The 12,698-nt window shown below is 52.0% G+C and overlaps 1 protein-coding gene across 5 annotated transcripts in view; it reads right to left on the bottom strand.

Moving 5' to 3' along the window:
* LOC102452610 (uncharacterized) overlaps window positions 1-12,698 on the bottom strand; it is a 223,612-nt gene that overhangs the window by 72,455 nt on the left and 138,459 nt on the right. For all 5 annotated transcript variants that reach the window (XM_075905928.1, XM_075905925.1, XM_075905926.1 and 2 more), the window contains 8 exons: window positions 11,232-11,339; window positions 8,565-8,618; window positions 6,974-7,027; window positions 5,872-5,916; window positions 5,071-5,124; window positions 2,540-2,584; window positions 266-319; window positions 110-154 (listed from right to left, as the gene is read on the bottom strand). In XM_075905928.1, the coding sequence (XP_075762043.1) occupies window positions 110-154; window positions 266-319; window positions 2,540-2,584; window positions 5,071-5,124; window positions 5,872-5,916; window positions 6,974-7,027; window positions 8,565-8,618; window positions 11,232-11,339 (459 nt within the window). The remainder of the gene's footprint in view (window positions 1-109; window positions 155-265; window positions 320-2,539; window positions 2,585-5,070; window positions 5,125-5,871; window positions 5,917-6,973; window positions 7,028-8,564; window positions 8,619-11,231; window positions 11,340-12,698) is intronic.

Genomic DNA, 12,698 nt, shown 5'->3' with positions numbered 1-12,698 from the left:
GGGCCATGGCTGGCAGTTTGGGAAGGCAGTGCCTTCCCCCGCCTCCTATATCCGCCACCTGTGACCCCAAGGCTAGCGTTCAAACGAGGGAGAAGGGTCGAGGACGTACCTTGGGGCCCCGGGGGCCTGGCAAGCCGGAAGGGCCCATTTCTCCCTATGAACAAAGCAAACGCAGGCACACTCACTATAGCAGCAGCCCGTGAAGAGAGGTGCCCCACGACAAGGCACGTGCCCCTTTCCCCAGTACTCCCTAGTACGGACTCACCTGAGAGCCATTGACTCCTTGCAGGCCGACCAGCCCAGGCTGCCCCGGCTCGCCCTGCAACAACACAACACACAAATGCAGTCCCGTGGTCATTCTGTCATAACACGAGAGAACCAGGCAGTCCGCTCCTTCAGGGCTGCCCGTCAGGACCGCCGGGGGGGGGGGGGGGGGCAGCAGGAGCAGGAGCACACACAGGCTGGAGCGGTCTGTCTGATGCGCCAAGCAACCGGGAATTCTCCCAGCAAGGCTGCAATGTCGAGCCGATTGGAGCAGCTGCTTCCATGAGCAGTTTCTATACCTGCCTTGGGGCCACCTAGTTAGGCCCTTGCTTACAGACTGGCTGGGAGCTGGATGATTGGCCTGGGCCTGCCACAGGGCTTACAGGGGGTTATCTCGGCTGACTCACCATCTCAGGTTCAGGGATGACTCATCACAACACATGAGCTGGGGGTCCCTACCCAGCAGCCCCCAGGTGGGCTATCTCGTGGCTTCCAGAGACAGACCCCCACAGAGCAGGGCACTGGCTGAAGCAAGACGAGCCAGACGCTCCGAGGCCCAAGTTACTGGCTTCAGTACAGGAGTTACTGGGTGACATTTTATGGCCTGTGTTGTACAGCTCAAACGAAATATTCACTTCTGGCCTACACATCTCATAATCTAGCAATTAGAAAAGCCCCGGGGGATTTCCATTAGCATCATGGTGTCAATCGATAGGAGAGACCACCAGACGCACAAGATTGTGAGTGTTTTGAGACAAGTTTGCACGTGTCTAGGACAATGGGGACTTGGTCCATGAGCCAGGCTCCTAGATGTGACAGCTACACTCATAATACACCAGAACGTTTCCTATTCTCACATTCCGCAAGAGAGCCCCAGAAAATACGGGGGTGAGGCAAACTGGAGAGAGCCCAACCCGGGCACATGTGAGTCAGTCTCTCTCTTTCCAGTGCTACCACCTCACGCCTCCCCTTTTATTGCTGCACGAGAAGATTTATTTCACTGTGCTGCAACCCGACATGACCGACTCATTCCCACAGAGACCGATGCTCATGCATGCCTGGTCTCCTAACCCTGGCACCGCTAAGGCCTGGGGATGTTAGCGAGTAGTCGACTAGTCAACCAACTGAGAAGCATAAGCTTATTGGGTAGTTGACTGGAGTACCGACTACTCGCTCTCCACCCCCGCTCCCTCTATGAGAGCAGCGAGGGGAGGGGGAACAGGATCCAGGACTGGGGGGGAAGCCGGTTCCCCCCCAGCACCATCTCCATGGTGCCACCTGCCCCCCAATGCTACCTCTATCAGAGGCAGCAGGGGGGACGGAGGAGACTGCTCCAGCAGTAGTCCCTGTTCACAGCAGACAGCAGCTCTTACTCCATTTAAAATGCAGAGCTGCAGCACAGGTGGCTCTCGGAGCTAGCACGAGCTGGGACTGCTCAGTCCCAGCTCGAGCCAGCTGCTGGAGTTTCCGCTAGAATGGCTCTGCAGAGCGGTCCTTATCAACTAATCGTGTAGTCGATAATTGTATCGACTACACGATTAGCCAGATAACCACAATTTAACATCCTTAGCAAGGCCCGGGGACAATTATAATTAAAACTCAGTAACGCTCTTGCATTGAAAAGACAGCCGTCCCCAGACACACCACAGCCCCATTTCTTGGTGGGAGCGGAGACAAGGCAGGGGGGGGCATCTGGGAAAGGAATTCCCTTTTCCTTCCACTTTTCCTGTGCACTATGCAACATGTCCTCCCCTTTCAGCACAGGCCAGATTGCCTGCAGAGCTGGAATTTCCACCACTGGAAATGTGCTTTCGTTCCAATCGGGAGAGAAAATTCAAATTTCCAACCTTCCTGGGAGACTGGATTTTTGAAAAAGTGGCATTTCCATTTTGATTTTTTTTTCTTCCATAGTACAATGTGTAATATAAAATGAAATGTGTTTTAAAACAAACAAAAAAAATAAAAAGGTTCCATCTCAAAAGCATCAAAACAAGATTTTCCATCCTTATGGGCAGGCGTCATTTTGACTCCCTCCCCTCAAGTAAGCTTTCTGAAATCAACACGTTCCCCTGGAAAGATTCAATTTTGACCAAAGGACATTTTCTAATGGAAAAACGTTGTTAGAAAATTTGCCATGTGCTGTAATTCCCTTCCCAGCTCTCCAGGGCAATAGCGCTGAATGCATTAGGGGAGCATGGTTGTCCTTGAAAACTGTCTCGGCACAAGAACACCCTGGTTTATATCCACGGATTGAACTGGAAGATGATAAACTTACCATAGGTCCGGCTGGCCCTGGAGAGCCCACTGCGCCATGTTCCCCCTAAAGCAGGATAAAGAAACACTTGAGATCCCGCACTCCAAGCAACTGTTCTCTTTTCCCTTCCCCCCTTTCCTACTGGCTACGTCTACACTGGCCCCTTTTCCGGAAGGGGCATGTAAATTTCACCAGTCTTAGTAGGGAAATGCGCGGGGGATTTAAATATCCCCCGCGGCATTTAAATAAAAATGTCCGCCGCTTTTTTCCGGCTTTTAAAAAAGCCGGAAAAGAGCGTCTACACTGGCCCCGATCCTCCGGAAAAAGCGCCCTTTTCCGGAGGCTCTTATTCCTACTTTGAAGAGCCTCCGGAAAAGGGCGCTTTTTCCGGAGGATCGGGGCCAGTGTAGACGCTCTTTTCCGGCTTTTTTAAAAGCCGGAAAAAAGCGGCGGACATTTTTATTTAAATGCCGCGGGGGATATTTAAATCCCCCGCGCATTTCCCTACTACGACTGGTGAAATTTACATGCCCCTTCCGGAAAAGGGGCCAGTGTAGACGTAGCCACTGAGTGACACTAGTACCTGGAAAAAGCCACCGTTGGTTTGTGAACGTGGATGATGCAACCCAGACTGTTGCTAGCATGTAAGTGTAACCCACACCCGCTCCATGTGTCCTCTGCTCTACGCAAGCGGTGGCTGGGCTACAGAGAGAGACCAGGGTCTCTTAGAGTGGGCAGTAGAGACTCATGCTTTAAGATCCAGAAGTCCCAGCTACTATCTTCAAGGCATACACTTAGGGGCGTTAGATTAAAACCAGTTACTCTTGCTGGAAGGTGACAACGTAGCCCTTCGTTATTTCCTAGTGTTCAGAACAACACACAAGGATCACAAAATGGATCGAGACAAAGCAGGCTGCTCCCCAAAACAGAGCCAGGAGCAGAGAGCAGGCTGCTGTCCCTCACTCTGAAGCACTTTGCAGCAGGTAGTGATGATGTTAAGGGGAAATAACTTCTGTTTTAATTGTACGCTTGGAATGTTGGTTTGATTTTAGCCAAACCGTCTAGTTAAATTTCTCAGCTACTGTGATTCATCAGCCGTTCTTTCAAATGTAGCAACGGGAAAAGCGTCATTTCTACCTCGCTGTTCTCAGTTTCTCTATTTGCTTGTAACAGGGTTTTCTTACAATCAGTATATTTGTGACTCAACTGAGTGACTGGTTAACCAGTGAGTGGCTGGCTCGCAGGGATCCACAGCAGAGGAAAAGTCTGCCTGGATTCCAACTGAGGATTTCTTCAAGCAAGTGGAGGGAAGATGGTCCAGACTCAGCCAATTGTGCAGATCTGGGGATCAGTAGGGATGTAAGGGACTAGTTGACTACCCGAGAAGCCTATACTTATTGGATAGTTGAGCTGACTACTCACACCCGCCCCCTCCACCCATTCTGCCTCTGTATCAGAGGCAGGAAGGGGGGAAAAGCAGGAGCCAGTGTTGCATTGAGCTGGCTTAAAAGTCAGTCCCTCCCAGCACTGTCTCTGCAGTGCCACCTGTCCCCCCCACTCGCTGCTGCCTCTATCAGAGGCAGTGTGTGTGTGGGAGGGGAGAGGCTACAGACAGGGCCTAACTCCCCACTGGGCACACCCATACACAGGGGCTGCTGCTGGCTGGGCAGGCAGCCGAGCTCATTCCCAGCTCATGCCAAGTGCGGGACCAAACCCTGCTGCAGTTCTGCATTTTAAAAGGCAGTAGGAGCCGGCAGCCTGCGCCCCAGCGACTGCGTTTTAAATTGCATAGCCGCAGCGGGGTTTGTTTGGTTCCAGACCTGGCGCGAGCCGGAACTGAGCTGGACTTCCCACCTGCCCGGCTCCTATACATTTTAAATGCAGAGCTGCCGCTCAGAGACACCGAGACTTGGGTGAACTACACTTAACTTTTTGGGGTCTCTGAGTTTCTCCTCACGGAGATTTGTGTGAACCGAACTGTTCAAATGCTACTTCTGGTTTTCTCTTTATTGATGTTTACGGTAGCTGTGACGTTACTGTCTGGGTTAAAAGTAGCTGTGTTAGGTTGGAAAAATGTGATTATTTGTTTCTTCATCGTACGATTTTATAAAGTTATTTAGTTAAATTCATTTCCTTAGCTCCTTTTGGGACATCAAGGTGGGAAGGCGGGGGGCGGCTGACCCTGTGCAATCCTTGCTGAAAATCCTTAGAGACTGAACTCTGGGTCTCCAGCTACTTTTCTGTGGGGGTTGGGATCTTAAGGCCTGGGAGAAGGGCAATGGAGTGAGGTCTAGCCCCCTCAAGGCTCCACTGGCACGTGGAATCATAATGCCACTCAATTTGGCCCGACTCCCTCCAGCGATGGCCGAGGGTGGCTGGGCCAAATTCGAGTGGATGCTGCGGCTACAAGGTAATTCAGTCCTTCTGCCCAGAGAGGCGCCAGAGCTGTGTTAATGTCCAGCGTGGAGCGGCTCACCTCTTCCTCCGTGCCTATGACCGGACAGGTGCTGCAGCACTCAGGAAGTAAGCGGAGAAGAGAGCAAGTCACTCACCTGCGGCCCAGGCGGGCCCTGGAACCCTGAAGCACCCTTGATACCCATCATCCCCTAGGAAACAAGCCAATGTATTGAAGAGATTAGGCGCAGACATGTCAGGCACAGGGCCACTTCATCCCCCTCTTTAAAGTGTCAAACCCAAGAGAGTCCCACCGGAAGGCACCTGAGAACATAGCCATCCAACAAGGGGTTCTTCCCTGAGGGGGAGGGTCTCCAAGCATCAAGGAGATATCCACACATCTCCCCACCCCCAAAAGGCAAGGAGAATCATCGTTTTGACAGATGGGTAAACTGAGGCACAGAACGATTGAGTGACTTTCCCAGGGCTATGTGAATCTGCGTCAGAGCCAGGAATAGAACCTGTCTCGCCCTACTCCCCATCATGTGCTGTAACCACTAGAGACCACCCGTCCTCAACCAGTCACAAAAGGTATCAAAGGTAGGTACCATTCCAGCTTTGGGACAGTCTCTGCTCAGGAGAGCAACGGGGCAGAATCGAGGGGCACTGGAGACTCAATCCTAGATGTGTAAGACGCTTGGCTCTTCTGAGGAAGGAGGGCAAAATGTGTGGGGACGGCCACAGCTGGGGGAAGCTAAAGCAGGGGCTAGAATTGGAGACCTTTGGCTCCCTTTGTGGGGTTCAAGCCTCCCTGGGGTTTGCTTTGAGTGTGGGGTTCTAGCATCCCCCTGAACTCACAGCAAAACCGGCTGCTGGATCCACTAGGCAAGTGGGAGGTGAGGCAGAAACCCTGGGAGGCGAGCAGAGGATGAGAGGAGATGGTTTCTTTGTCAACTCACCTGAACTCCAGCAGGTCCCAAGGGGCCGTTTTGTCCTTTCACCCCCTGAAACAGCAAAACGCGCAGCTCAGAGGAGCTCAGGGAAACATCCCTTGTGCAGCAGAAAGCAGGGCTAAAGGGCGGGGGATCCCCTCGTGCCCGCTGGGATCCTGACCCGGGTCAGAACTCTGTGAGCACTGACTCATCAGCACCCCCTTTTGCAGTGTGGGCAATGGGACTGCCGAGTCAGTCAGCTGTATGGCTCGATGCATTTCCGTTGTCTACCCACCAAGCCACTAGGCCTGTCCTGACTGGCCTCCAACCCGAACCAGCAGGTCTCTGCCCTTCTCTGATCTAGACTCTTTGTAGTGAAGGGGAAGCACGATCCCACCTACCCCTCCTTCTCCTGAAATGTGCTGAAGAGTGGGGAGAGCCAGCACCCGCTTTAGGAAGGAGGCAACGAGGCCCTGAAGGAGCCTGCACCGGGTAGGGATGTTAGACAGTGGTTATTTCAATTACTCCATAACCGCTATATTTCTTAGAGGTTACATGCTTACTCGATGCCTCCCGGGGGCAGCCAGTGAGCTCCCGGCTCCCTTCCTAGGGAACCTCCTGCCACCCGCGCTGCTGCCTCTGATACAGAGGCAGCAGAGAGGGGTGGCAGCAGCCCCCCGTCTGAGTGGAGCCCAAGCTCCCCACAGACAGAGACTGCCTTGAGACCGAGCCAGCCTGCTGGCCTGAGTTTTAAATGCAGAGCACGCGGCGGAGGGGAAGAAGTTGTCATGATTAACCAGCGATTGCTTATCGGTTAAATAGTTAGCTGACTTGCCGGAAATATCCCTAGTACCAGGGCTGTGAGCTAATTCAGCACCCGGGGGACTGCACAGGTGAGACGGTGCCGAGGTTTCTGAGTGACGAGACCTGGGCAGAACTGGCTTCGTCTCAGCGAAAGGGGAGCAAAGCCACGTGTCCCCCTTAGGTCACAGGGGACGCTGGAAGGGTTGCTGTTGATGGCCAGTGCTCCACATGCAAGTGACTCTGAACTCCAGTAGCCAGCAGCATCTCTTGCCTGGGTCTCCTACCCCCTGGTCCCTGTGTCCAGGTTCAGAACATGTGAACTCACCTTTGCCCCCTTTTCTCCTTTTTCCCCAGGTGGTCCAGGGTCGCCCAAGAACCCCTGAAACAGGCACGTTGGAGACATGAGAACCATTGCAGAGCTATTAAGCAGCGGGGGGCCAATCAGCCTGCTCCCTCTCTGAGTGCTGGCAGCTTGAATGCAATTAACATGCCCAAACCTGGTCCATGTGAGAGCTCAGAAACTCCCTGGGCATGGATCTTTCACAGCCCCAAGAGATGTGAACACAACCTTAAAGGTGTCCCAGGACCCCTTATCATTTTAGCTACAGACTAACACAACTACTCCTCGGAGACTGAGAGATGTGGTTATTCTGACCTCATTTCCTTGTGTTGACTCATGTTCCCACTAATCTTTTCTAGCCACATGTGGATTTTTTCCATCCATGTGGGGAATAATTTTGATGTGCACCACCAGCAGAAACAAAAACCTCGCTGTGGCGCTCTGCTAATAAGTTGGGTGGCATTTGAATCTTTCCTGAATGGCCACTTAAGCACCCAGCTTACAGGGAACACTTGCGTAGACCTGGCCTGAAAGAGGCTTTTACATGGACATTTTCCATGCAAGCTGATCCATCCTAGCTGGCTCAGAGAAACTCAAACCACCAGGCTCAATCAGCCTCTGAAAACCACAATTTGGAAGAAATAACTCTCAGTAACATGGGTTTTGACTGTTTCAGATCAACCGAAACAGCCCAGGAATGAAATCTCACGTTGTTTCAGAATATGGGATCCCTGCTCCTCTACAACAAGGGACACCGCAGCCTACAATGTATCCTACGCAACTTCTGATCAACTCCCTGCCCTGCCCAAACACACGGGCACGGCAATGCCCAGAGAGGCGCTCCTGGCTCTCAGTACTGCTCTCGAGGGGGACGCTGCTCAGGTCACACATGGGCAACCGAGGAAAGAAACCAAGCAAAGCAGGAAACCCAGGGAAAGGGAGGAAGGGAAACGTGTTCGCATTCTGTAGTCAAGAAGCATTGATAATTAGTTTATGCGTAATCATTCTGATAAATGATCAAATCAATTGTTTGTTACAGGTCGTTATAGAGACCAACAGTTTAATTACAAACATGGATTAAGGCCATCTGCAAACAGCTACTGATGGGTTTATAGCCTTCCAGAACACACATTACTCGTGTGATATGCATGTAACATCTGTTAACCCTTCGGAGAGAGGCTTTTAATGTCACGTGCTTGAAAAATTGTGCGGACAGGTGGAGAGAAGGGGACAGACACTCATGTAAATGCACACACACACACACACACACACACACACACACACACACACACACACACACACACACACACACACACACACACACACACACACACACACACACACACACACACACACAGGAGACCTAAGCATGAAAGGCTGTAGGGCTTCAGATCCAAGAAGAGCTTGTCATTTGCAGCATGATGTCTCTTCTCACGAGGGAGTGGTGGGGGCGGGGTGCAGAGCGGGCACAGGGTAAGAGAAGATACTAATTTGGAGTTCCACCCCCTTAACTTACAGGATCTCCCTCCCCTTCCTGGCCTCCCTCCCCCCCCCCCAGATCATGCCCCCAACTCACCTGGTCTCCTGTCTCTCCATCTGGACCTTGGTCGCCCTTAAATCCCTGGGGGCCCTGGTGACAAGGGAGAAGGAACGGAGCACACAAAAGGTGAGTTTATCCTAGTGAGATGAGCCGAGCTCTCACATTGCTGTGGCTACACTCACCCAGCCACATTCAAGCCTGTTGTAAGTAGTGAAGCACCACTGGCTTCCCCTGAGTTGCTCCCGCTTGTATAGGCCAAGGGCCAGTTTCTGAATGACAAGGCAGGAGTTGGATGGGATCTCAGGAGGTAACCGAGTCCAACTCCTGCCCAAGGAAGAACCAACCCCAACCAAATCATCCCAGCCAGGGCTGTGTCAAACTGGGACTTGAACACCTCTAGGGATGGAGATTCCACCCCCTCCCTAGGGAACCCAGCCCAGTGCCTCACCACCCTCCTAGTGACATAGTTTTTCCTAATATCCAACCTAGACCTCCCCCACTGCAACTTGAGCCCATTGCTCCTCATTCTGCCATCTGCCTCCACTGAGAACAGCCTCTCTCCATCCTCTCTGGAACCCTCCTTTGGGTAGCTGGAGGCCGCTGTCAAATCCCCCCTCACTCTTCTCTTCTGCAGACTAAACAAGCCCAAATCCCTCAGCCTCGCTTCCTAAATCCAGACTGCAGCCTCATCAGCAGGGCCAGATTAATGCTGAGGTGAACTAGGTGTGGCCACCACATTTATGGGGAGCCCACATGTGGCCCTGTGTGCCACATGGCAATGCCACTCACTCCCATTGGGCCCGGCCACCCCTGTTTCGGGGAGCAGCCCCAAGCAGCTGTCTGGATGGATCCATAGCATGGCCATTCCAGCTGTGCCCGTGTGCTGTACAGCTGTGTGTTGTTATTCACGTTGCCAAGCAGGGGCTCTGAAATGTTTGTCTGCCGAAGGCCCGCTGCCAGGTTCAGGCCTGGCCCATCTCCTCCCGCCTCCTTCCTGTGCTTCCAGATTCCCAACAGCCGGTGCTCCCAGTTCTAATCATTACAAGCAGCATCCAAAACACCACACAGGTTAATCGTGACAAAGCCTCAGGCCTCATGAGCCAAGCAGCTGTGTGAAGAGCTCACCCGGCGTTACTTCGTTGGCACTCGTTTCACATCTAACGCCTACCTTCCCTGAATGCTGAGCCCATGAAGAGGGGCCAGTTAGCTCTTCTGATCTCCATCAACTTCCTGAGGCTTTGCCACCACTATAGGTGCTGCACAGCTTTTTGGGCTCCCTCAATGAAAGTCTCCTCCATATTGCTATCCCTCTATAACCCACAACCTGCATTGAGCCTGGGCACAACTGCCTGCTACCTCCCCTGCTTTGACGTTGTAAGAACAGAAGAACGGCCATACGGGGTCAGACCAAAGGTCCATCGACTCCAGTATGCTGTCTGACAACAATGGCCAATGCCAGGTGCCCCAGAGGGAATGAACAGAACAGGGAATCATGTGATACCTCCCCTGTCATCCATTCCCAGCCTCTGACTAACAGAGGCTAGGGACATCATTCCTACACATCCTGGCTAATAGCCATTGATGGACCTAACCTCCATGAATCTATCTAGTTCTTTTTTTTGAATCCTATTAAAGTCCTGGTCATCATAACATCCTCTGGCAAGGAGTTCTACAGGTTGATTGCGTGATGAGTGAAGAAAAACTTCCTTTTGTTTGTTTTATACCTGCTGCTTATTAATTTCATTTGGTGACCCTAGTTGTTATGTTATGGGAACAAATAAATAACTTTTCCTAATTCACTTTCACCATACCAGTCATGAGTTTGTAGACCTCTATCATAACCCCACTCTTTTCTAAAGGAAAAAGTCCCAGTCTTTTAAATCTCTCCTCATATGGCAGTCGTTCCAAACCCCTCAGCATTTTTGTTGCCCTTTTCTGAACTTTTCCAGTGACGAGATCTTTTTTGAGATAAGGTAACCACATCAGTACGTAGTATGCAAGATGTGGGTGTCCCATAGATTTATACAGAGGCTATCCTGCCCACTTTCTTTCTGACTTTCTGCCTTTTACCTCCACCAGTTTTTTAATCACTGTTCATCCACACTTCTCACAAGACCCTGAATCAAAGCCTGCGCTTTCCTGACAGAAGCCAGCATGCAAGGCTGGGTAAGGGGAAGGCTATTAGCACAAAGCTCCACAAAAGAAGTCAACAGAGCTTGTGAACTAGACAAGCGGATGGAATCCAGATTCTCTCTCAACTTTTTCCTTTCTCCCTCTGGTAAAAACAACCCAGGAAACTAAAAGCAGCGGTGCAGTGAAGCGTGCCAGGAGCTCAGGTGGCTCCAGAGACACTAACTATGCCCCACTGACCATTGACGCTGTTCCTCTTTACTCGTTACATGTGAACCTTTGGGCATTATTATCAGAGCAGTGCCCAGAGGTTCTAATTTTAGGCAGAATGGGCCCTTTCTTTTATTAAAGGAGGCCAATAAGCAACTCAGCATCGGCTTGCTGGCTGCCTAAGTACCATCAGTGGGGACAGTGGACAGTGTCTTTACCTCTTTGGTGCAAACATCTCCCATTATATCCTGCTACAGCATCCAACGCTCTTTTGTTGGCTCTCTCCGCATGAGTGCTAAGAGTTTTGACACCAATGGGCCCATAACCACTTCTAACGAAGGGCAAAATGATCCTGGTTGTCACCTGCTCTCCTGGTAACCCAGCTGGTCCAGGCTTTCCATCCATTCCAGGAAGCCCATCTGAGCCAGGGAAACCAGCACGTCCTAGCAAGCCCTGAAGTCCAGGCTCCCCCTGCAGAGAGAAGGAAGGTGGATCAATCAGAGCAGGGGTGGGCAAGATACGACTCACGGGCTGGATTCGGCCCACCAAGCATTTCAATCCAGCCTGCAGCTGCCCTACTAGGACCTTCAGGCATGGAGCAGCCCCATGCTGCTCAAAGCGGCTGGCTGCTTCATGTGGTTCTCTGCACTGCATGTGGGGGAAGGCTTCGCGCACTGCCCATGCCTCCAGCACAATCTCTCAGTTCCTATTGGTCAGAAACCAGCGAATGGGAGCTGGGAGGCTGTGCTGGGGGTGGGAGCATCATGCGAAACCTTCCTCCAGCACAGACAGTTACATAGAGCAGCCAGACAGGTAAGCATCTCCTGGCCAGAGCCTGCACCTGCTGGCACCCCAACCCTGCCCACACCCCAATCCCCTGCCCCAGGTCACCACCCAAACCCTCTGCAACCCCTCTCCTCCTGCCCCAGGTCAAAAAATCCCTCCCAGAGCCTGGACCCCTCCTACACCCCTTCCCCAGGCCGACATCATCTTCTGCATCCATATCCCCTCCAGGACTCTGCACCCCAATCTCCTGCCCCAGGTCACAACCCCCTCCTTCACCCAACCCCCCTCTCCTGCTCCCCACTCCTCTACCCCATGTTCTCTTCTGCACCCAATCTCCATCCAAAACCCTGAACCCCCGTAGAAAAGAGTGGGCCCCCCATAAAAATAATTGCCCACCCTGGAATAAGAATCTACAGAGCAACACTGCAAATGAAGCACTCTCTTTCACTCCGGCCTTGTCATTCAGCTCTGCCTTGGGCTGCAGTAAAAAGATTTGTGCGTGGAGGGAGGAAATTGGCAACATCCAAATAGGTGAAGAGTTTTATTTCCACTCTAAACCCAGTTAAGAGCCAAGGGGTAGAAGGGAACGATGGTAGGGAAAGTGCAGAAAGATTAATCCAAATCCAGGTCATTGTGACCCAGCCAGCCAGCCCACGAAAGTCCGATTCCTTGGCTACACGACAAGAAACGAAACACAGGCAGGAGAAAAGGGAAGTGAATCAAGAGGACATCAGGAGAAGGCCAAGTAAAGGCCTTGTACGACTGTCTCCTCCCTAACATTGGCACACTGCTGACTGGGCTCAGAGGCTCCTCGCTAGGTACGCAGTAGGGATGCTAAAATTCATTTCCTATGGTAACTGTGTGTCCGCTAGAGATAGCGATGACATGGTTACACACGCTGCAGGTTCTGCAGTAGAAAGCTTTATACGTTAGTGTATAGTGCAGAACCTGCAGCAACGCCCTTCCCCGCCTGGCCCTGTCGCAGCGAAGCCACCTCTCCGGGAGCTGGCTGAGTGTAACCTACACCATTAACCAAAATGCATC

The sequence above is a fragment of the Pelodiscus sinensis genome, chromosome 22, assembly GCF_049634645.1.
Source record: "Pelodiscus sinensis isolate JC-2024 chromosome 22, ASM4963464v1, whole genome shotgun sequence".
Lineage (NCBI taxonomy): Eukaryota > Metazoa > Chordata > Testudines > Trionychidae > Pelodiscus > Pelodiscus sinensis.
The sequence above is the reverse complement of the archived record's forward strand: the minus strand, read 5'-3'. Positions and strand labels throughout refer to the sequence as shown.